The following is a 22,684-nucleotide window of genomic DNA, read 5'->3' as shown; positions in this document are numbered from 1 at the left end:
ATTTTAGGCAGCGCCATCAGGAGGAGCCAGGTGAGGCCCCCTATTTTTTAGGGAAGGAGCTGCTGTGGACAAGTTGCAGCAGAATTGCTGTTGCTGCTTCTGCATTGTCAGCCAGGTCAGCTTCAGTCATTATTGCAGGCTCCCCTGGAATTTTAGAAACTGAAATCTCTGTTCCTCTTCCCTTCCTGCCCAACACAATAACCTAAATGAAGAGTTGCTGTTCAAACCCTCCTGAAGGTCCTGTTTGCTCTAATTATTTTATAGGACATGTTGTTTACACACTTAGAGCACAGATTTCTCCAGGAGAATCTCCTTAATTCCAGGCAGGAAACAGCTAAGAGAGAAATACTACTTTACAAGAGCACTTTTTAATCCCATTTTTCTTTTTTACTTTGATTGTCTTATTTGGTTGTCTTGAGATAATCTGAGAGTGGTGTGGGTTGAAAAAGGAAATAGAAACTCTGAGTGAAGAGCACTCAGGTTCCATTTGACTCTGTGCTTTCTATCTTTACCTGGATTCATTTTTGTGTGGTCTCAACAGTTTGAACACCATAAATTAACAAGTGTCAGGTGTTCAGCAGCAATTTACAGCAGGAAAAAGGTAAATACTGAGTGGAATTCCTGTGGCAAGTGTTTTGGTGGTGGCCAGGGAGAAGCAGAGCTGCTGCCTCATCAGTCCTGAGTGGGGGAACTTCAGAAATGCAGCAGACTTTGATGTCTTTTGGATTTAATGTCATTAATTAAATTCCCATTTCAAGTCTGCCAAGTTTTTCACAAGGGTGTGGAGTGACAGAACGAGAGGGAATGGCTTCCAGCTGGAGGGAGGGCAGGGTTGGATGGGATACTGGGAGGAAACTCTTCCCTGTGAGGGTGCTGAGCCCAGAGCAGCTGTGGCTGTCCTGGATCCCTGGAAGTGTCCAAGGCCAGGCTGGGCAGGGCTGGGAGCACCCTGGGCTAGTGGAAAGTGTTGGGGTTGGAACTGGATGAGCTTTAAGATCCATTCCCACCCAAACCCTTGTGGCATTCTGTGATTCCACAAAACAACAACGTGCCAACCCTAAAATTCCACACAAGCTCCAGCAGAAGCAGCAGCAGGTGGGTGTGGGAAGCTGTGGGAGGTGAGTGGTGTGTAACCCTGTGTCCTGTCCCTGTCCCAGGTACGTTCAGGCTGAAGTACGCCCCTCCCTCTGAAAGTCTGGACTCCACAGACTGAGCTTTCCCCACCTGGCACCACGATGCTGTAAAGCCATGGAGAGCGACGGAGATCGAACCACAAAACTGAGACGTCCAGTTGCTGTTAAGCTTAATGTATTTTTTAATCCAAAGGTGCTTTACTTTATTAGACTAGGTAGAAAATCTAGCTTAGGGGTGCAGCCAACCCAGTTTTGATTGCCAAATCCAAGCTTTGTTGTTGGAACTCCTGACTGCGTGTCCTCGGAGCGATGGATGGACAGATGGATGGTGGAGCTGGCCAGCTGCAGTTCCTGCTGGAAGTACAACATCCCCTGGGCTTTTTTTGGCTGGAGAACGTTGCCACAATGGGACTTTTCCAAGGTGAAAGGCCTGACTCCAGGGCAGCTGTGTTCTGAGGAGGAAGGTAGGAGTGGCCGGAAGGACTTTGGCACCCCTGGGCTAGGTAAAATGTCTACTTTTTTTCAAAAGTGATCAGGCACTAATCTCTGGGATTTTTAAGGATTGCACTACAGAAGAATGTAAAACTCTTCAAGCTTTCTGCACTTTTAGCAGACAGTGTCACTCTGAGACCAGTGCAAGAGGCAAAGAAGTTCCAACCTTTACAAATTGGCACCAGCAGGCTTACGGGACTTAATTCCACAATAAAAATCCTAAAAATTCTCTTTTTTTTCCCTTCCAAAAGAACACACACAGCAGTTTCGATTCCTTCTGGAAACAAACTCGTGCTTCATTGTCTCACCTATTTCTAGCTAGTGCTGGCTTCCCAGCACTGGAATAAACTTAGTTTCCAAGGGTCCAAGTCCCAGAGACTCCAGAGTCATAAAGGCTTCAAGGATATTTTCCTGTTATACACAAAACCTTTACGTCCTGTTACTGTATATAGGTCTCTTTCACAGAAACCTTATTATTCTGCTTTTGTAAATGAATTTTAAACCATCCTTAAAAAAACAAAAAAAAAAAAATCAAACTAAGAACTCTGGCAGCAGAGTTGATAAGCTTTTGCTTTACTTTATATAAAATACCCTTTGGCTCCTTAGCCCAGGATTCAGGAGTGGTGGGAGTCAAACATGTAAAAGGTAGTAAAAAACTTCATTATTATCAAGACTTGGAAGGATTTCTTGTCGGCCTCCTTCGTTGCAGTAGGTTGTAGATGAGTAGCTTTGGTGTTAACTACTTAGTCCATCATTTGTGGGTGACAAATCTAAATTAGGACTCGAGAGGAAGCCAAACCCATCTCGAACTGCTAATTTGAAACACTTTGGTCCTGTCTGGTTGAAAGAAGATCCTAATCCTCATGGCTCCCCCCCTGGGAATTTGAAGGCATTAAATGGGTGAGGCCTCCTCTGTAGAAGTGTCTGACAGAGAGATCTTTGCATCCTGTAATTTGGGAGACACCTTTAAAGTCTGAAGCCTTGTTTACACTTGGAGGTAATTCCTTACAGCAGGATGAATCCATAGGAACTGGGGAGTCCTCTGGGAGCAGGAGGGTTTGGAGCTGTGCAGAGCTGCCCCCAGGAGATGGGAGGGGAAGGAACATTCTGGGCCATCCCTGTGTCCCAGGGCAGGCTCAGCCTCACGGGATCATGAGCATCATGAATGTGGGTGGGCAGAACCAAACTCGGCCCAGGGAGGGATCCAAAATCTGAATTTGCAGAACGGTTGGTTTAAACAAGCAAACAAAAAAATTACCCTTTTTATTGCTATGCAATAAGAGCCCCCTGATTTGTGTGTCCCCAGCCCAGCTCTTGGCTCTGCCTGTGTTTGAGGATGTTCCCTGTGTTCCCATGAACCTTCAGACCTACAACACTAAAGGGATGAATACTGACAATGCAATTTACTTTGCCTTAATGAGCTCGAGACAATGGTAGGAACAGTCTGTCCCACTGCATCATGCCCAAGGAAAATGTGCAGTTCCATGTTTACTATTTGCAGCTTTGAGGGTCTCTCCAGTGGCCTGGAACATGTGCTGAAAGCCAAACTTAGTGTTATTATATTATTATTATTGTTGTTGTTATTATTATTTTTTTTCACTTTTTTTAAACAATATTTTAAAATTGTATTTAAAGAAACTGTATTGCAACACACATGTGAGTGTTCAAAATCCTCTTGAAACAGCAAAAAACAGCAGCAGCAAAAAACAAACAAAAAAAAAAGGTCATTTCTGTACCAGTTGTGTTTTGTTTTACTGCCCAAGGCTGGGCACAGTTGTGTCTGATCTTCATCACAGAAAAAAAAAATCATATCAAAAGGACTGTAAAACTGAACTTCTGTCCAGCAAATTGTTTCATTCCTTTCTCCAGAGCTTTCTTTAGGATCCTTTCCTGTGTGTAGAGTTAAGGCTGATGTTTCCAGCAAACTGTTTCATTCCTTTCTTTGGGATTGTTTCCTTTGTGTCAAGCTAAGGCTGATGTTTCTCCAAGTGGCTCCTGGCTGCGTTGGGAACGGTTGGGTCTGGGTTTGGATAACATCCAATCCAGAAGGACCTGGAGGCAACACGAGTGTCCAAGAGGAAAATCTGGTGAGCCAGCAGCAACCTCAGAGCCTTCCCCAAATCCCAGAGAGTTGGGGCTTCAGACCTGCCAGTGAACACCCTCCACTCTGTACCCAGAACAACCAAAGTTGGTAAGTCCGAACAGAGCACCTTAATTCCACAGAATTATCCTTAATCTGTTCTTAAAAGGCACAAATCCATCTTTCTACCCCTAAAAAGCAAGGCAGCTTGGGTTGGAATAGTAGAGTTTCCAGCTGCCCTGCCTGAAAGAACCAGTTCTTAAAGCCTATTTTTGTACATGAAAAGATGGAGATTTCAAAGAATGTTATTTAGCCCTATCTTTGTCCTGCAAGTATAAAAAGAATGAGTTCTCCAGCTGGATTTCCCTGGGGAATGGGGAATGATTTTTCAGTGTAAGAGGGAAGGGAATCCCCAGTCATCTCCTGCAGGGGCCCAGAGAATCAGTGAGGAGCCTTTCCCAGGGGAGGGGGTGCTGCAGTTCCAGCTGCATTTTCCATTGGATGATGGAAAGACTCAAAATAGGATGGAATTTCCAGCAAACTCCTCCTCACCCTGCAAATTAAGCATTAATAAATATTCTGGGCTCAACCCTACCAGGGAGAGCAGAGAGGGAAGAGAGGGAACCAAGATTCTGATCAGAGGGTTCCACCCAACTTCCATTGGAAATTACTTTTGAACCATTATTAAAGTTTATCAAAACTGGTTTTTATTCAGCTCTGTCACACTCAGCTTTTTATGAAACCTTTTCATACCACAGTCACTCAATCTTGGCAAATGAAGCACCAGACTTCCCAAAGTCACAGTCCAGCACCAAGCCTTGGCCATCCCCCCAAACCCAGGGCAGAGATCCTGGGATGAGCCAGGCTGGGGCACCAGGCAGGGCAAAGCTCCTCCCAAAATCCTGCAGGGGAGCAGAGCTGTGCCACAGGGACCCTGGGGCGCTGATCTGGGCTGGGCTGGGACACGGAAATGGGATGAACACGGCAAATCTGGACAAAAATCCACATAATGGAGCATTTGTGAGAGTAGGAATCACTTTGGCTGGTTGAGGCCCCACAGCTCTTGTAATAAACCCTTGGAATTCCCCCTTTGTTCCCTGAAATGTTCCTGATGTACACAAGAACTGTGTTGGTACTGAAGCAGAAAGCAAATCCTGTGTGTTTTCAAGTGCAGATTAACAGCTTCTCTTGGACATAACTTTCCATTAGGAATGAAGGAAATTCCTGCTCCATTTGAGCCATTTCTTTTACTTCGATCACTTCTAGTATTACAAATTCTGCATGTAACTTTATAAATATTTTAAATAGTTTTGTAAATATTTAATATTCAGCTAATTTGATTTTGAATTGTAAATGTCAAGTATTCTGGTATTGGGATTTTTATGTTTTATTATACTTTGTTAAAAGTTAAATTGTACATTTTTAGAATGTTTTTATCTGAGTAAATTTAATGTATGGAAAATAAAGAGTTAAACAGAATCCCTTGGCACTGGCTTTCATTTTAAAGGGATTCAGCCTGGCAGCAGCAGGGAATTATTTTTAATTCCTTTAATTATTTTGCTGTGAAAACGCCTAGGAATAACCACACGAGCCAGAATTAAGTTGGGATGTAATCCATCCATATCAGCACTGTATTAATTTTAAAAAAGCAACATTTTGTACAGGAATATCAGTCGATCACGTCGTAATTACAAGTACAGTTGTCAGTTAATGAGTTAAACGAGTTCTTACACGAACAGAACTAAACAGAGAACAAGCTGCATCGAAAAGTTCACGTCGGAGTAAAAACACAAAAGGACAATAAAAAACGGGCAGGGGGCCCTGGGAGGAAGGAGATGCATGCAAAGAGTGGAGGAGATACGAGGAGGAGGAGGAGGAGGAGGTACAACGCGTGCACCCCCCCAGTGCCAGGCGCTGCAGTATTGCTTCTGTCCCCGCCGCGGGGATCCCGCCACGCCTCGCTGGACAGCGCTGCAGGAACACAGGTTTGTCCCACGGGAGAGCTCCCCTCTGCACAGCCTGCCACACAGGAGCCTCCAGCCGTGCCACAGATCATTTGTTCAGCAGCGACTCCCGGCCCTGAGCTGCTTCTCCCGATTGCCAGCCCGACCTCCGGGCTGGGAGCACGATCCTAAGGATCACCAGCTCAGATGAACACACAGGGATTGGGAATTTATAACAGACTGGAGTTTATTTCAGTGTTACCTGTTGGGGTGTGCATTTTACAGTTAGACACTTTCTAAACTACGATAAAGCTGTGGTGTTTGGTATGAGTATTCCAGAAAGCGGCGCCGCCCCTGAGCGTGCGGCGCCCAAAAACCGGAGACACAGAGAGTTGTCCTTCCCCAGCTCACCCCAAGCACTTGCCTTAACTCCCTGCAGCACTGACACGAGTCTGATGGAGCTGCAGAAGAAAATGCTCCCCTTTGGAACATTAAAATGCTCTCATGAGAAACCTTCCCATTTAAAACCAAAAAATTAAGGAATCGTAGGGAGATTTTCCAGCAAACTCACAGGAAACACTTTAGTTCCTTCCTGGTGCCTGTTTGCTTGTTTAAAGTAAATCGAGTGTCCCTTTCTCTGCAAGTGTCACATGCACAACTGGGCTCCTTTCATCAGGTCCAGACCTGTAAATGTGCCTGTGTGGATTATTATTAGGGCAGGTTTCAAAGCTGGAGGTGCTCGTCTGTACTGTTTAATAGTCACAAACAAGGCAAGGTGAGATGAGACACCCGCTAAAGCAAGACTATGCTAAGGACTGAGAGCGTAGGTGACATCCGGTTCTTTCCCTGGGGGGTGTGTGGGGAAGAGAGGGGGTGATGGCCAAGGGTCAACCCAAATCCTAGGCTGGGGCTGCTGTCCTAGGCAGAAGCTGGTGCTCCAAAGGTCTCCTGGGAGGCATAGACCATGTACAGGAAGCCATCCTCGTCCTTCTCGCTCTCGTAGACCTCGGAGATGGGCGTGGACACGCTCACCATGCTGTGCCCGTTCACCAGCAGGAAGAAGGCCTGGTTGGAATTCAGCTGCAGGCGTCGCCTGGGGAGGGTGAGGGGAAACAGGGACAAAGGAGAGATGGCAACGGACAGTCCTCAACAAACAGCAGCAAGGTCATAGCAGAGGAACAGGGAATGAAGCTCATCTCATTCCAACCTCCACCTTTCCCAGCCCCGTCCCTCACAACTAGACTGAACTCCTGCACTAAATCCAGGCAGGTGCATCCACTGGCAAAACCCTCAGGGGAAAAGTTACACTCCAGAAGGGCATTAAACTGGAGAGACTGGGAAGAAGCACCGCAGGCATAACCAGGGACCTTTGGCTTGCAGCTCACTGGCATGAAAACACAGATCCTTGGGAAGATTGGGAAAGATGGGCAGAGCTTCCTTGCAAAACCTGGGCAACTTTTAAATTCACTTTGCCACCAGCTCTGTAACAGCCTGGGTTTAACCTTGGAGCATCTTGCTCCCTGTGCTCCTCCTGAAGCATGGTGGGAAGGGCTGCACACTGCCTGGCACAGGAACAGCTGATTTCTGCATTTCCCTTGATCATTCCAGCTCAGGGGAAATGGGTGTTTCTGCTAAACTGCCTCCTGCACAGCACGTCTGCAGAGAGCAGCTCTCTCCCCACTTGATAAACCAAGTGAGCCACAGAAACTTGGAAGTGTGGAGCTGCCACCAAGCAAGGAAAGAATAGATCAGAAGAGCTTCCTGCTGCTTCCACTGGCTGCTGAGGGGCAGCAGCAGCTGGAAACAAGGATTTATTTAGCTCCCAGCCACAGCCCTGGACAGGGACACCCTTCCAGAGCCAGACTAATCACTCCAGAGACAGCAGGCTGAGGGAAGGCACAGCTCTCCAAGGTTTGGGAAGGATGGGCTTTGCTGTGCATCACTGGAGCTGGCTGAGGCCCAAGTCTGGCTGGTACCAAGTTATTTATTAACAGTCAAGTCAGAGAAAAAAGGTGGGAAAATCCTTCAGCCTGCAGTTGACCGCTTTGCCCAGGGCCTTTCATGTTCCTGAGAAACTCTGCAAGACTTGAGCACCCTGGTTCCTGTCTCCAAAGCCCTATCTGCCCTTCCTCCTCCTGCAGGAGCTGGGATTTGCCTGTGACAGTTTTTCTTTGGACACCCTGGATAACTCCCACAGCCTGTGGCCTCCAGGAACCAGCTCCTGCTGCAGTGTGAGCATCACAAAACAAGCTCTGCTTTGCTGCTCAGTTCCCACTTAGCACTGGAGAACCCTTCCTAACCAGACACTGCTGCTGAGCCAGCACAGATGCACTTCTAGCAGAGTTTCTGACCACACAACTCAAAGCTGTTTCCCTCAGCCTTTCCTGTAAGCTGAGCAAGCAGCCAGGGCAGAAACAGTCTGGTCTGAGTTGGGGTTTTCCAGGCTTCAGTGCTGTCACTGAGGGAAACTTCAGCTCCCAAAGGATGCCAACAGCATCCCCAAGCAGCAGCACAGAGCTCTGGCTCCGAGCCCAAACTCCCCTTGCCAGTGGGTGGGAAGAGGCAGCCACTCCCCAGGGGGACTCCATGGCAGGGGAGAGGAGACATCCCAAAATAGCCAAGCAGGAAGAGCTGGAGCCCTGGGCAGAAGGACTCATGTCAGACAGGGATTCACAGCCCCAACTCCCTCCTACAGCTCTGGGAATGTTATTTCTCTTGGAAGCAGACTACCAGCCCAGCTCTCTTCAGAGTAGGGATTTTCCAGCACAAAGCAAAAGGAAAAGCACCTTCTCCTGGATTTGTCCTAGTGCTCATTAGATGAATTTTCCATTTAGACCTCCCAAGTGCACCAGGGAGGAATTAACAGAGCATCACAGCCCGAGGTTGATCAGTTCACACAGGAATCCCAGCAATACTACCTGATAATTTTGATTAGCTCGCTCATGTTGACATGATCTGGCACCAGGAACTTGGTCTTATCCAAAACTGGAAGCTGCTTCTCTCCCTTGTACCTTTCAATGATCACCTGAGAAGAAACACAAAAAGCAGAAGGTGTGAAAGGCAGGAACAGTGTCTGGTGCCCTCATCTTGCCCTCCCAGCTGCATTTCCCTTCATCTGTGAATCCAGCATCTCCAATCTGAAAAGCAACAATTCATGGTTGGACTCAATTATCTGAAAGGTCTTTTCCAACCCAAATCATTCTCTGTTTCCATGAGAATGAATTATCTTCATGTGCTCCTCTGTTCTGTTTGCAAGAGCCACAGCACAGAGGGGTAACACACAGGGATTTCAGAGCAGAGTTCCACAGCTTCAGTGCAATTCTAAAACAGTTCCTTTGCTGCAGCCATTTAACCCAGCACTAAATTATCCAGCAACAAGGAAATCCAAGGAAAGATTGAGCCCACATTGCAGTGGCTGAGCAGGGGCTTGTGCTGCTGTACAAGTCTTCCAGATCAAGCAGTTTTCACTGGAATTTCTCCAGTTTCAGGCCATCTCTTTAAGAACTACCACTCCAGATGACTCTGCTGTTCCATTCACCTCCCATGGTTCCTCTAACACATGAGAAAAAGCTACTTTGGAAGGGTACAAACCCTCCAATTTCCAAACTGAGGAGAAAATTTCCTTAAGCATGCTCAGGAACCAGTAACTCTGCCAGGACTGCTGTGCAATAACCACTTAATTCACAGAGAAACTGCAGATTTCCTAATTTAAGGAACACCCTGCCCAGCAACTGAAGGTAGTTCCTGCTTTTAAGAAGTGACCTCAGAACTCGTGTGCTCCTGTTTCCACAGCCATGTGGGGTTTGTTGATTTTCAATCAACAGGAGCTACGTGACACCAGTGCCTTGGAGCCTGTCCATGCTCACGGGGTCTGGATGTGTTGATCTTAAAAAGCTGGACAGGTGAAGAGACATTGATTGAATCCTACCAGAGAAAGAGCCTTACATCAGTTGAAATAAATGCTGGCTCATTCTGGGTAATGAAGCCCCACTATTTTTAAGCAGTTAGTAGATATTTCCAACAGCAGAATGGAGGATGTTGACAGCACAGGAGGCATTTCTTATCTAGTGTGACATTGCCACCTTATCTCATCCAGAACTGCTAATGACAATAATGAGGCAGTGACTGGCCCAGCAAGACTCCAGGGATCCCAGCAGGGATAGCTGGGAGTTTGCATCACCACATCTCCAGCATCTCTGAATTTTTGGTTGGAACCTGTCCATGGCTGACTTAAAGTGAGAGTTTTGCCATAAATCCATGGCTTTCAATCTGTGGTCACAGAGCTTGGGGGCTATGGCTAAGTGGTCTCTGAAAGGTGAGTGAAAAAGCAATATTTGTCAGGAAACAAGATTTGCAAGGAAATGAAACATTCCCAAAAAAAGTCAGAAAATCCCTGCTGAGATGTATTCTTTGTTCCTTTGCCCAACTGCAGAGGGAAGCAGCAGTGGCAGCTTCAAGGTGAAGGAGTTTAAAGCCCAAGGAAAGCTGAAAAACTTTCAGTTTCTCTTTCTCCAGCAGCTTCTGTCAGTGAGCTTGCTCAGTTTGCAGCAGTTGCTTCACAGCAGAATTTCCACACCCTGGGGTCACCAAATCTCATCACAGAGCCAAAGGCTGAGGGTCCCATTCAATTCCCTCTGCTGAAGAAAACAATCCATGCCTTTTACTTGTAGGACATTCTCTGCATTTTTAACATTGAGGATGCCATAAGTAAAATAAAACACAAATTTAGGCAGCATTTGGAGCTGAGCAGCTGAAGAATGACAAGGTGAGGGTGATACCCAGTGAGCTGGACAGCCCAGCAGCATTCCTGGAGACCTAAGCACAGGCCCATTCCCAGGAGAAAAGCATTTCTGTCCTTCTCAGCTGATGAGCAAATCCATATCTGCCTCCACACTCCTGTCTACTCTTCTTGGTGAGCCTCTGAAGACTCTTAATTCGGAGAAGAAAAGCACAGAGAGAAGAGCTGAGCACTCAGGAGGATCTCAGAGCTCAGCTGGGGTGTGGTTTTCTTCCAAGTTACAACACACAACTGCAAAACTCCGGAAACGCCGCTTCCTCCAGCCCCTGTGAGCACCTTGCTCCACCACAGCAACTGTGAGAATTACTCCTTGAGAACACTCCTGAAATCCAGGCTTAGCCACCCTCAACAGCCACATTTCCATGTGGTCTCCTCAGGAAAGCTTTCACAGGTTTCTAACTGCTAAAAAGAACACGAGACTGGAAACTGAAAGTAAAAAATTAAAACTTACTGGTATTTTGGTGGGATGCTGATCCCGAATCAGTCGTACATCTTCCACTCTTTGTTCTGCAAGGGATTAAAAAAAAAAAAATCTATTTGAGCATTCACAGTTAATGCTGTTATTTCCTTATTTCTCCACTGCTGAAGAGAGGGACCACGTGTCATGAAAAGCCAGAAGAGGAAATTCCGGCAAAGCAATTTCCAAATGGGCCAGCACTATCAATACAACCTCTCCTGTGACAGCTGATCCCCTGCTCCTTAACCCAAGGTGACAAGCGCTGTGTGCACCTGCCTGGCACTCCTAGAAAGTGCTAAAGGAGATCCTTTGCTCCCCTCACTTTCTGCCCACTGGAAGCACACATTTAACCTCACACAGTTAAGGCCTCAAATTACACCACCCAAGTTAACAACTAAATACCCTGTGCTATTTCTGTCAGGTCCCAGAAGAGGAAATGGTCAACAATTATTTGAGCCCCGGGACTGGCCCAAGCCTGGCAGCATCAGCTTTCCTCGTGTGCTCTCAAATTACCGAATTCCAGGTTTTATTTTGATTCGGCCGCACCCATTGTTGCAGGAGCTGCTGGAGCCTCTGCCGGACCTGCACATTTTGCCACTCTCTGTGCCAGTTTTCAGGATAAAGTTCACCTCCCCTCAGACAGAAATATTAATAGAACAGATATCGTGAAGCAGGCTAAAGTACACGAGTCAGAGTAAACAGCTCGCTTGCTTTCATCTGTGTGTCCCCTGCCTGCTTTCAGATTCGGTGACCTCAATTTTAACCCCTCTGTTTTTCAGCAGGACGGGGCTTTCCAGGCTGTTTTCAGGTTCTGACAGAGATGATTTAGCGTTGCATCACGGCTTGAACACGCACCTGCCTAGGCAGAGAAGCACTTAGGCCAGCTCCCCGTTGGAATGCTAATGGCAGGACACTGAGCAATGACATCCCTCAGCCCGTGTTTGTGCCCAGGGAACACATACATCCTCCTCACGAGCCCCACAAGGAATGCAGCTCCCCTGAATCACCGCTTGAAGCTGCAGGTGAATCAAGCAGAGCTCAGGCAAGGAGCATGTGAAGCCTTCACCTGAGAGCCACCCCAAATCCCGAGCCACATTCCCAGCAGGAGTGCTCCAAGGGCACAGTTCCACCTCGTTAAAATACTTTTTAAGATTAACCAGAAACACAAAAGATACGTGGAGAGAGTGAGACCAACCATCCACCTGGCGAGCACCAACTTTTCAGCTGGAACAGGTTTGTTCCCAGCAATGTTATTCAGCAGAAGGAACACAAACCGGGTAAATCATGGAGATTATTGTGTGTGGCGTGTTCCAAACCAGGCCCCAGTCAGCCACAGATAAACACTGTTCTCTGACGACAGTAGTTGCAGTGGCAACTGCTTGGCTGCCATCCTAGCTGAACTTAATACCTGCAACAGAGGCTGCTGACAGGCGATGGGGTCAACAACACTTTGGGAAGGCTCCGGGAAAAGGGGCAGCATAAACAGACTTTTGTCAGACCAACATCCTCCCTGCTTCACTGCAGGGAACAGCTTCCATTTACCACAACAGCAGAGGCAAGGCTCTCTTAAGCAGCTTGCCCAAAGGCAGGAAGAAAGGAAAATCTGGATCAATGACTTCCACCAATTCCATCTCACGTAGGGGGTTTTATAGCTCATGCAGAAATAGGTTACGCTGCCAGTTCGCGTTACCCTCGCAGCGCTGCAGCCTCAGTGACACACACGGGCACAGCCCGACCTCGCACTGCTCCGGTCCCACCACAACCACGGCTCTATGGAGGCTGCTCCTTCTCGGAAGGGACTAATCTCATTTTCCCAGCCATCATTACACAGCTCTTTTCCATGCCCTGCTAGTTTTCAGCGGCGGAGCAGACGCAGGAGCCGCACGGCCCAGCCCGGGTGGAGAATTCCGCTCCCCGCGCCAGGCACCGGCTGCCAGGGCGGCTTTAATTCCGCACAGGCCGCCGGACACTGAGCAGACACCGGAGGGAAGGGCAGGCCCAGCTCCTGGCACACACACACCGAGGATGTTTCCAGGCTCCTGGGAGTTTTGCAGTCGATAATGGATGATGCCATGAAGAGATCTGCCCAGCCCAAGCGCAGAGCTCGCCCGGGCACGGCACAGCTGCCAGCCCACACCGCTGCACCCCCCTGTCCCGAGCCGCCGGGATAAATAAACAACCCTGGAGGACGGGCCGGGCTCGGACTCCGCCGCAGCCCCGAGCAGGCCGGGACACCGGGACACCGGGACAGCCACCCGCGGGGCCCCGCTGTCAGCAGGATCCGCCCGGGGATCTTCACTGCTCGCACCGCGATCGCCCCCTCCCCTCTCCTCCCCTCCTCTCCCCGGCAATCCCCCCTCCGCAGCCCTCCGGGCCCGGCAGCACCGGCGGGCCCCACCGCGCCGCGCGTCCCTCCCCAGGGCACTCACCGAAGGTGCGGCGCTGCTTGAAGCTCTTCTCCGAGGGCATGGCGGCGCTGGCTCGGCGCTGGCTCGGCGCGGGCCCGGCGGCGGCTCTGCGCGGCGGCAGCAGCAGCAGCGGACACCTCCGAGTGCCGGCGCCCGCCCCCCGCGCCGCCGCGGCCGCTCGGCCGTCAGCTGATCCGCGCGTCACCGCCGCTCCGCCCCGCGCCGCCATCTTGAGTGTGGCACGGGCAGCGCCGCCGGGGCCGTGCTTGTGACTCGGTGACACACGGTGCTGTGGGGATGTCGCAGTGCCCTGGGGGTGTTGGCGCTCTGCGGCACGCAGACATGGCCAGCTCGGTGTCGGGGTGTGACACAGCCGTGGCCAGCTCGGTGCCAGGCCCTGTTCTTCTCAGTGTCACAGCCATGGCCACCTCAGTGCCAGGGTGTGACACAGCCATGGCCAGCTTGGTGCCAGGCCATGTTCTCCTCAGTGACACAGCCATGGCCACCTCAGTGCCAGGCCCTGTTCTCCTTAGTGACACAGCCATGGCCACCTCGATGCCAGGGTGTGACACAGCCATGGCCAGCTCGGTATCAGACCCTGTTTTCCTCAGTGACACAGCCATGGCCACCTCAGTGCCAGGCCATGTTCTCCTCAGTGACACAGCCATGGCCAGCTCAGTGCCAGGGTGTGACACAGCCATGGCCAGCTCGGTGCCTGGCCCTGTTCTTCCTCAGTGACACAGCCATGGCCACCTCAGTGCCAGGCCATGTTCTCAGTGATACAGCCATGGTCACTTTGGTGTCAGGCCCTGTTCTCCTCAGTGACACAGCCATGGCCACCTTGGTGTCAGGGTGTCATACAGCCATGCCACCTCAGTGCCAGGCCCTGCTTTCCTCAGTAACACAGCCATGGGCATCTCAGTGCCAGGCCCTGTTCTTCCTCAGTGTCACAGCCATGGCCACCTCGATGTCAGGGTGTGACACACCCATGGCCACCTCGGTGCCAGGTCCTGTTCTCAGTGACACAGCCATGGCCACTTCAGTGCCAGGCCCTGTTCTCCTCAGTGACACAGCCATGGCCACCTCGGTGCCAGGCCCTGTTATCAGTGACACAGCCATGGCCACTTTGGTGCCAGTCCATGTTTTCCTCAGTGTCACAGCCACGGCCACCTCGGTATCAGGGTGTGACACAGCCATGGCCACCTTGGTGCCAGGCCCTGTTCTCCTCAGTGTCACAGCCATGGCCACCTCAGTGCCAGGCCTGTTCTCCTCAGTGACACACCCATGGCCATCTCTGTGCCCTGCCATGATCCCCTGCAGCAACAAAAAACATCAATCTCCCCAGGAAAGTGGTGGATTCCCCAATGCTGGGCACTTTTAAGATTCAGCTATCTTGTCTAGATGGTGCTTTTCCCAAGAAAGGTTGGGCCAGATGATCCTTGAGGTCCCCTCCAGCCTGGAATTCCATGATTCCATGAACTCACAGCCACAGCCTTGGAGTGACCCACAATGTCCCCTTCAACATGAGCACTCAAGCACTTTTCTCTGTGCAGGAGTGCAAGTTCAATGACCTGTCAGCAGTTTGCCCTCACATTGACAAGGATACGTGGTAGAGTTTACATTTGAAGAACAAAATTTTAGGAGCAGGTGCTCCAGTTCTCTTGGAAGCCACCCCCCGAACCCATGCAGTTTGTGAGGAATTGATTAAATCACAACTTCACTCACAGATACCACGTTGTGAGTAAAACTGCCCAACTGTTTCCTGCTTAGCAGCTTTCTAACACAAGCTGTTGGCTGGAGCCTTTCAGCTGCATCTCTCTTTCTCTCTCTTTCTCTCACACACGTTCCCAGCACCGTGTTTTGAAATTTAGTGATGGTTTTGCAGGAATAGGGTGACATGATCTCGCTGTACAATCCAAGGGACAGGGAGCTGTGGCTGGGATTGTTCTTAGGAGTACAGAGAGGACAGTTTTCTAACCATCTTAGAGATTTTGCAATTTTGGGGTGGAGCAATGCATTGAAGCTGGAGTGAATCTGCGCTCACACAAAGGAATGAGAGTTCATTACCTGATTTTGTGATTCAGGGTCATGCAGTTCCTCTGGCCTGTCATTATGAGGCCATTAAAAACGTGACTAACAAGGAAATGCAGCCCTAAGGTGTGTGATTGCTGTGTCTATCACATCACTGTCCAGGAACAGCAGGTGAGACATGGATGAGCCCTGATACATCTGCAACTTAAAACAGCAATCCCAAATTTCTGAGTCAACGGGACTCTTCTTTAAAAAAAAACATTTTCCAGGCTGAGGAAATTCCACCATGCTCTCAGAATTGTGTCTGAGGACTGAAGGCAGGAGGATGAGCCCGGGTGAAACCACATAATGTTATTTTTGGGGTGTACAGGTGCATCCTGGTGTCAGGACTGACAATTCCAGGGCTCTGTGTGCCGTGTGGTTTGCATCCACGAGCCGAACGTTAGCAGGGCTGCAGCTCGGGCTGAAAGCATCCATATGGTGCTTGGGGAGAGCCACAATCAGAGTATCTGCTGACAGGCTGGGCTATCACATGTTCCTCTCATAAATAATCCGCAGAGACTGTGAGAAGGAAACTTAGATCCACATCGAGACTCGCCTGACCTTTCCCTCCTTAGCTCAGCCCTCGCCCGTGTCTGCGTGTCGACAGCACAGACAGTTGGCGAGTCTGGATTTGAGGAAGGTGTTAGGAGCAGTTGGAATGACAGCATGGACATAGCCTTTGGGATCAGCTCTGCCTCAGCACAGCTCCCCAGCCCTGGTGAGAAAATGCTGCTTTGGAAAACGCTTTGGCGTCAGGCTCGGCGCTGGAACGGAGCCCTTGGAAAATGGAGCCGCAGAGCGGTTTTATCCTGGCCTTAGAACACTTTGCAAAGCATTTAGGCTGAGGAAGAGGAGGCTTAACCCAAAGGGGACATTACATTGTCTTCAAATATGCAAAAGGTTTCTGCAGAGCTGGAGGAATTAGCTCTTCCCTGCATGCTGCGGGGCCAGGATGAGAAATAATGAGCTTACAGCTTGGAAAAGGCCACAGAAAGTAGGGACTGGGCTGAGGGTAAGAACTGTTGAGCACCAGAAGAAATTCCCTAGGAAAGAAACAGAATAATCACATTTGAATGCGTTTATTTAATGAGAAATTAGTAAAGCATCTGCTCTAAAGTGTTCAGGGAGAATGGTTCTGATCTCAGGGAGAAGATGGGGGAAATAATCCCCTACAATCCCTGTCAGCCCTAGTTTTGCATGAGGCAAAGGAGATGTGATTTCCCAAATTTACAAAGCAGGTTAGAGCACAGGCTGGGTTTGGATTCCAGCTCAGATCCTCCTGTTTGCCCCTAAAACACCAGAATAAGTAATAAGTAAAAAAAAATTTAAAAAGCAAACCAGGCTTTTCCAACTGTTCTATCTTCCACAAGGTTGGTGATTTTTGTTCAAAATCCAGTATGAACAGTGACTCCAAACCGTGACTGATATTCACAGCATTTCCCTTGGGAAAAACTCCCACTTTTCCTATTTTTTTCCCATATGAGCTGCCTCACAATGAAATGAGTGTATTTCACATTCAGAATAATAAATCATCCCCTCATTTTTCTGGTACAACAGGACTGAAAAGGCTTTTTTTTTCCAAGGAACAGACAAAGCTGTTCCTCTGCAGTGCTGCACCCTTCCTGCAAGACAGCACTCAGTGTGTGGGGCTGGGAGCTCAGCAGCTGTCAGCAGTATTAAATTCACCAGGAACACGAAGAGAAAAGCCCCACAGAATAAAAGGAAGGACACTGTGCTGATAATAACTCGCATTTCAGCCTGAATTAAAATACCTCCCCTCAGTTCTTTTCTCACAAGTTGTTCTTATCGATCTTGCTCAGCTCAAGATTAATGTGGTTTTGTTTTTTTGTAAGTGTGCAGCCATTATCCAGCTGCTATTGGAGATTTTCAGGCAGAATCCAACTGTAGAGGATTGTTTGCAGTGCCTTAAAATAACCCTTCTGGGAAATGTTCATCTTAAATTTGCCTCAAGATGCTGGCCACCCCTAAGAACAAATTCCCACACTTCAAATTTCACCTTCAGAGTTAGGAGAACTTTAGGAAGCAGTGGTGAGAATGGTGAAATATCTATTTTGGGGGTAGAAAAGTGTATTTGGGAGAAGTGAAGGTAGAGAGAAAACCCACAATTTTGCCAGGGTGGGTTTTCTCTGAGGTCCCTCAGTGGGAACACAACATTGTCTTTTGCAATATCACATGTTCTAGACTATTAGACACACTTTTTTTGGATGCTAAATCCAAGATGACACAGAGATGCGTGCAATGTCATCACTAAACCATCATTTTCATAAAATGTTTGTCTAAAAACTCAGTGCACTCCCCCTGCACGAAGCATTGCCCAAGACATCATTGCTGGGTACCATGACTGACATCAGTTCTTGCTGTTCCTGCTGTTCCAGCAAACAGCTCTTGGCTCCAGGATCAAGGTTGAAATGGGAGATGTTGTTTCCACGATGGAACACGGTCAATCAAGTTGCTGTAAGCGACAGTGAGTCGTGTTTGTGTGCTGCTTTTCACTCAGAAAATCCATAACATCTTGGCAAGCAGCGATGACAGCGCAGGAGCAGGAGGCAGGGTGAGGAAATCGTGGAGTAACACAGCGTGTAACCACGTCTTCCCCTCATTTTTGATACTCCCAGGACTGAAGCAATCCCCCATGTGTTCAAATATTAACTGAGCACTGGGTTGCATGTTACAGAAAACACTCTCCTCGCTGACGTTGAGCTGCCTGGGATTGCACAAGCACGGATCAGCAGCCAGGAATAGCAGCCCCAACACCTGAGCCCTCCAGAGCAGGAGAATCCTCCTGCCAGCTGAGCTGCTTCAGGTGTTGAACTGAGCTGAATTGTTCAGGCTGGGCTGGGGCCAAAGCTGGAGGGACAAGAACTGCCTGTGGTAGAAGTGTTGTGTGTCTTGGGTGACTGGTTCCTCATGGCATGGACAGCATGATGAAGAAAGATCTTATTGTCCTCCCTAAATTATAGAATTGTGCAATGTTTGGGGTTGGAAGTGATCTTAAAGGTTTGGGTTGGAGGGGACCTTAAAGCCCTTCAGTGCCACCTCCTGCCACGGGCAGGGACACCTCCCACTATCCAGGTGGCTCCAAGCCCTGTCCAAGGGGCATTTCCAGGGATGAGGCAGCCACAGAAGCTGTTCCAGGGCAGAATTCCTTCCCAATATCCCACCTATCCCTGCCCTCTGGCAGTGGGGAGCCAGCTGAAGAGAGGGCAGAAGGATGTAACCACTTCCTGAGCCATCAGCAGCTTTTCTGCAGTGCTCTGGATGTTCCCTGAAGAGCCCAGCCTTTATCCTGCAAAATCTGGTGAGATCAATGTCCACAGAGAAAGCAAGGAAGTGGGAAATCATCCAATCTGGACAAGAAGAGCTGTTTTCCAGCTTAAAATATACACATTATAAAAACCAAAAAAAAAAAAAGCAAAACTCTTCAGCCTTTCTATTGGGATGTTCTCTCTTTGATGTGCCCTCCCTCCAAGGATGGGAACAGTTTTTTAGAAGGCAGGAGGAACCTTTGTTTTTCATTACAAAGCAGAAATCTCAGTGCAGGCCATGCCAAAAAAGCATGCTGCAAATACTCTCTGTGGCAAACAGGGCTTGCAGAGAGGGTTTGTTCATCTGTCTCAGCCTGCCTTGCCATACTTTTCTGTCCCTCTTGCCAAATGGGAAATAAATCATTCTCTCCTCGCTGTTGTGGTTCTAATTGGCTGGATATGCCATCAGCTGGCTCAGCCCTGCTCAGAGCCTGGGAAGGCGTAAACACTTCCAGGATTACAGAAAATGAGGACACTAACTCTGGGACCCATCCAAAGCCCTTTAGTGAGCGTGAAGACTAATTGACTACAGCGAGAGCTGCATCAGCTCCTTAATTGCTGAGGGGAAATGAAACAATAACATCTCCCCTTTCGCTGCATCCTCTTTCGAGAGCCCTGTGGTGAGAGCTGCGAGCTGCCTGCCTGAGGAAAAGCTCCTGGCCATCACTCTGGGAATGTTTTCCAAGGAAGGTGCTCAGACAGTGCCACAGAGGATGGCAGATGATGATGATAACGCACTTCTCCTGTTTTCCCTACTGTCACAAACAAAGCTGGTTGATTCAGATAATGGATTTGGTGTGACAGGGGAAAAAGCAGCAATTTTAGATTTTGATGACTGAAGTTAGAAGTGATATTCAGTTATAGCCACCCTGTTGTGCACCAGGTCTTCACCTTCTGGGCCTCAAAGGCTCCAAAACTATTGTGTGTTGCTCCCCAGGAACAGCACTGGAAATTGGAGACAGCAATTGTTTCTGCTCTCTGGTGTGATGAAGGGCTGGGATTCCCTCACTCTGATTTGTTAGAACAGAACTCAGAGCACTGGGAGCTTTTCTTCCATGGTCACTCAGAGCACTGGGAGCTTTGACTCAGGCTTTGCTGGGCTCTGGGTGACATCAGTGTGGGATGGAGGTGAGCACTGCCAGGCTGACTTTTCCCATTGAATCTTGATCTGGAAGGAATCAGCACAGGGCAATGGAGCTCCGTGGGAATTGGCATGGATTTGTGATGGGCTGTCCATCACAGCCCTTCCCAGTCCTGCCTTCTGCTGGGCTGGACTGCAAAGGGGCTCAGTGGGCCAAGGGAAAGTCTGATGGGTGAGAAATGTGGCTCAGCACCCACAGAGCCAAAACTCAGCTCAGGTTATAGGGGTCAGGTGGGTGAGGGAAAGGAGAGAAGGTTGTAGAGTGATTAGGCAGCAGGAGCATTCAGTGGAAAAGGAGAAATAATAAAGTTCAGGTAAAAATAGAAAGGCAAAAGAGGGGAAAGCATGTGTGTGCTGTAGATTGCTGTGGTTTTGCTCCAGGCAATGTCACCCAGGACATCTTTTGTTTCATTCACAGGAAAATCCTTGCCATCAGTACTTTTCCTGTCCCCTCCATGAATCCATCAGTTCCTAAACAAACAGACATGACAAGGCTTTCAAAAACTGTGTCAGAACCTTTAAGTACCAGTTGAGCCTAATGCAACGTGGGAAAAGCCATGTGATTCCCTACAGGTGGAAAACAGCTCTGGCCGTATTTCCAAAGATCTGATGTTTGGTTTCCATGACTCACTGCCCATGTGCCTTGGTTTAGATGCTTGGAGCAGCTTTTTGTAATGTAATCAGAACTGTGGGCACTAAATCTGTCCATCACTGAGGCCCAGAGGATTAGCACAGCACTAAAAGTGACACCTCATCCTGCACGTGGGCAGAGCTGCAGGGCGGAATGCAGCGGTTCAGAAGGGACAAGCCGAGCATTCACTCATCCCAGGGCTGGACCAATGTTGTTTGTGCCATGAGCCAGGCAGCCTGGGCTCATCATGTCATCACCCCATATCCACAGCCATCCAGATCCTTGGGAATCAGGGTTTCCTGGCCTCAACAAACAGAGCTGCCCATCAGACCCTTGGCAAAATCAGTGGGCAACTCAAACATCTTGTCTGATCTGTGAGACTCAAAAGGAGTGTGAGCAGTGTGCAAGGGGGTGGTTCTTCCCCCTTCACTGCTGTCATGAATTCCCACTGGAGCTCTGTGTCCAGCCCTGGAGCCCTCAAGAAGGATGTGGAGCTGCTGGAGAGAGTCCAGAGGAGCCAGGGAAATGCTCCAAGGGCTGGAGCCCCTCTGCTCTGGAGCCAGGCTGGGAGAGCTGGGGGTGTTCATCTGGAGAAGGATCCAGGCAGAGCTCAGAGCCCCTTCCAGTGCCTAAAGGGGCTCCAGGAGAGCTGTAGAGGGACTTGGGACAAAGTGTGGAGTGACAGGACACAGGGAATGGCTTCCCACTGCCAGGAGGCAGTGATGGATGGGATATTGGGCAGGAATTGTTCCCTGGGAGGGTGGGCAGAGAAGCTGTGGCTGCCCCTGGATCCCTGGAAGGTTGGACATTGGGATCCCTGGATCCCAAGGCCAGGTTGGACAGTGGGACAGTGGAAGGTGTCCCTGCCCATGGCAGGGGGTGGAATGGGATGATTTCAAAGTCCCTTCCAACCCAAACCATTGTGGGATTCTATGGTGTCCAAAGGTTTTTTCCTCCTCCATCCTCTGCCAGCTCCTCACTCTGCAGCACAGCCGCCCTGCAGCGATTCTCGTGGGCGATGCTCTCAGACTTTCTGCATCAATTAAATCTCTGTTTTCCTGTCTTCTGCCAGTTTGGGGATTTGTTGCTCGATTGTCATGGTGACTGCAGCCGTGGGACCCTCGCTGGGGGTGAGGCCCCTCCATTAGGATTCAGGGCAGCACTCCAGCCAGCATCACTGGGGACCCTCTTGTGCTGAGCACTCTCTGAGAGCAGCGAGCTCATTCCACTGCAGAAATCCCAGCTGAACAGCATCTCTTCACAGCAAACGAGGCTGGCTCTAATTTTTGTTAATTATATGGAAGCAACTTGATTTCCTCGTGAGCCTGTTGTCAGTGCAGCCCTCGTGATCTATTCCTGGCTAGCAGGATGAGGATGCTTAGGAACCCCAAAGGACTCTGCAGCTGTTTTTGCAGAACAACGTGGAATAAAAAGGAGCCGTTTCCAAAATAAAAATAATAATAATAATAATAAAAAAAGACAAAACCCAAGATATTTCTTGCGGAACACCGTGTGAAAGAGGAGCCATTTGGACAAAATGTGAGGTCTGGCTGGCAGAAAAGCTGGGGAAAAAAAAAAAAAAGAAAAGAAACAATCAAAACAGATGATTTTTGTAAGGAACAAGGTTTCTCAGGCAGCAGCCCGGGAATGGCGGAGCACCGGGAAGGGCCCGGGAGGCGCAGGGACAAGAGGCCTGCGCGGGCCAGCGCTTTTCGAGGAGCCTCGTTAGCGCAGTAGGTAGCGCGTCAGTCTCATAATCTGAAGGTCGTGAGTTCGATCCTCACACGGGGCAAAGATGGTTTCCTCCTTTTTGTTTTCCCTCCTCTCTCCCGCAGTCAGACGCTCCCAAGGGAAGGGACTCTCTATTTTTTTTTCGTGGAATCGGAGCGGGAAGCGGGACGGGACGAGGGGAACGCGCCCTCAGCGCTGCACCGGCCCGCAGCGCGCCCCGTTACCGGGTCCGCCCGCCCGCTAGGGGGCGCGCACACTGGCTGTGTCGCTTAGGGAACAGCGTCCGCACAGCGTCCGCTACCGGCGGGGGCGTGGCGCGGCTTGATGAGGCGGCGCTGATTGGAGGATCCGCGCGGGAGGCGTGGCCCAGCGGCGGGATGGGCGGTGCTGATTGGCGGGGCTTTGCGGTGGGCGGGCCCAACGGCGGGCACGGTGGGCGGGGCCAACGGCGGGCACGGTGGCGCGCCCCGG

The 22,684-nt window shown here is 49.6% G+C and overlaps 2 protein-coding genes and 1 non-coding gene across 3 annotated transcripts in view; 2 read left to right on the top strand and 1 right to left on the bottom strand.

Moving 5' to 3' along the window:
• ZCCHC14 (zinc finger CCHC-type containing 14) overlaps positions 1–6,445 on the top strand; it is a 47,842-nt gene extending 41,397 nt beyond the window's left edge. The window contains exon 13 of the mRNA XM_033069461.2: positions 1,158–6,445. Within this exon, the coding sequence (XP_032925352.1) occupies positions 1,158–1,213 (56 nt within the window). The 3' untranslated portion in view covers positions 1,214–6,445. The remainder of the gene's footprint in view (positions 1–1,157) is intronic.
• Positions 5,303–13,514, bottom strand: MAP1LC3B (microtubule associated protein 1 light chain 3 beta). Its single transcript, XM_033069463.1, has 4 exons — positions 13,333–13,514; positions 10,898–10,953; positions 8,567–8,673; positions 5,303–6,741 (listed from the first exon to the last, which is right to left on the bottom strand). The coding sequence occupies exons 1-4, from the start codon at positions 13,370–13,372 to the stop codon at positions 6,567–6,569; spliced, it is 378 nt and encodes a 125-aa protein (XP_032925354.1). The 5' UTR covers positions 13,373–13,514; the 3' UTR covers positions 5,303–6,566.
• Positions 13,515–22,201: 8,687 nt separating this feature from the next.
• On the top strand, positions 22,202–22,274 carry TRNAM-CAU. The gene has a single exon. It is a non-coding gene; the product is annotated as a tRNA-Met (tRNA).
• The last annotated feature ends 410 nt before the right edge of the window (positions 22,275–22,684 follow it).

This window comes from Catharus ustulatus, chromosome 11 (genome assembly GCF_009819885.2).
Source record: "Catharus ustulatus isolate bCatUst1 chromosome 11, bCatUst1.pri.v2, whole genome shotgun sequence".
Classification (NCBI taxonomy): domain Eukaryota; kingdom Metazoa; phylum Chordata; class Aves; order Passeriformes; family Turdidae; genus Catharus; species Catharus ustulatus.
Note: the sequence above shows the minus strand (reverse complement) of the source record. Positions and strands in the feature narration are given on the sequence as shown.

What these genes read in the sequence shown, in the direction of transcription:
- MAP1LC3B (XM_033069463.1), bottom strand. Translation starts at nt 13,372, where the DNA reads ATGCCCTCGGAGAAGAGCTTCAAGCAGCGCCGCACCTTCG. An exon ending in CAAGCAGCGCCGCACCTTCG is followed by an intron (nt 10,954 to 13,332) that starts GTGAGTGCCCTG and finishes AATCCCTTGCAG; the next exon opens with AACAAAGAGTGGAAGATGTA. An exon ending in AGCATCCCACCAAAATACCA is followed by an intron (nt 8,674 to 10,897) that starts GTAAGTTTTAAT and finishes GTTTCTTCTCAG; the next exon opens with GTGATCATTGAAAGGTACAA.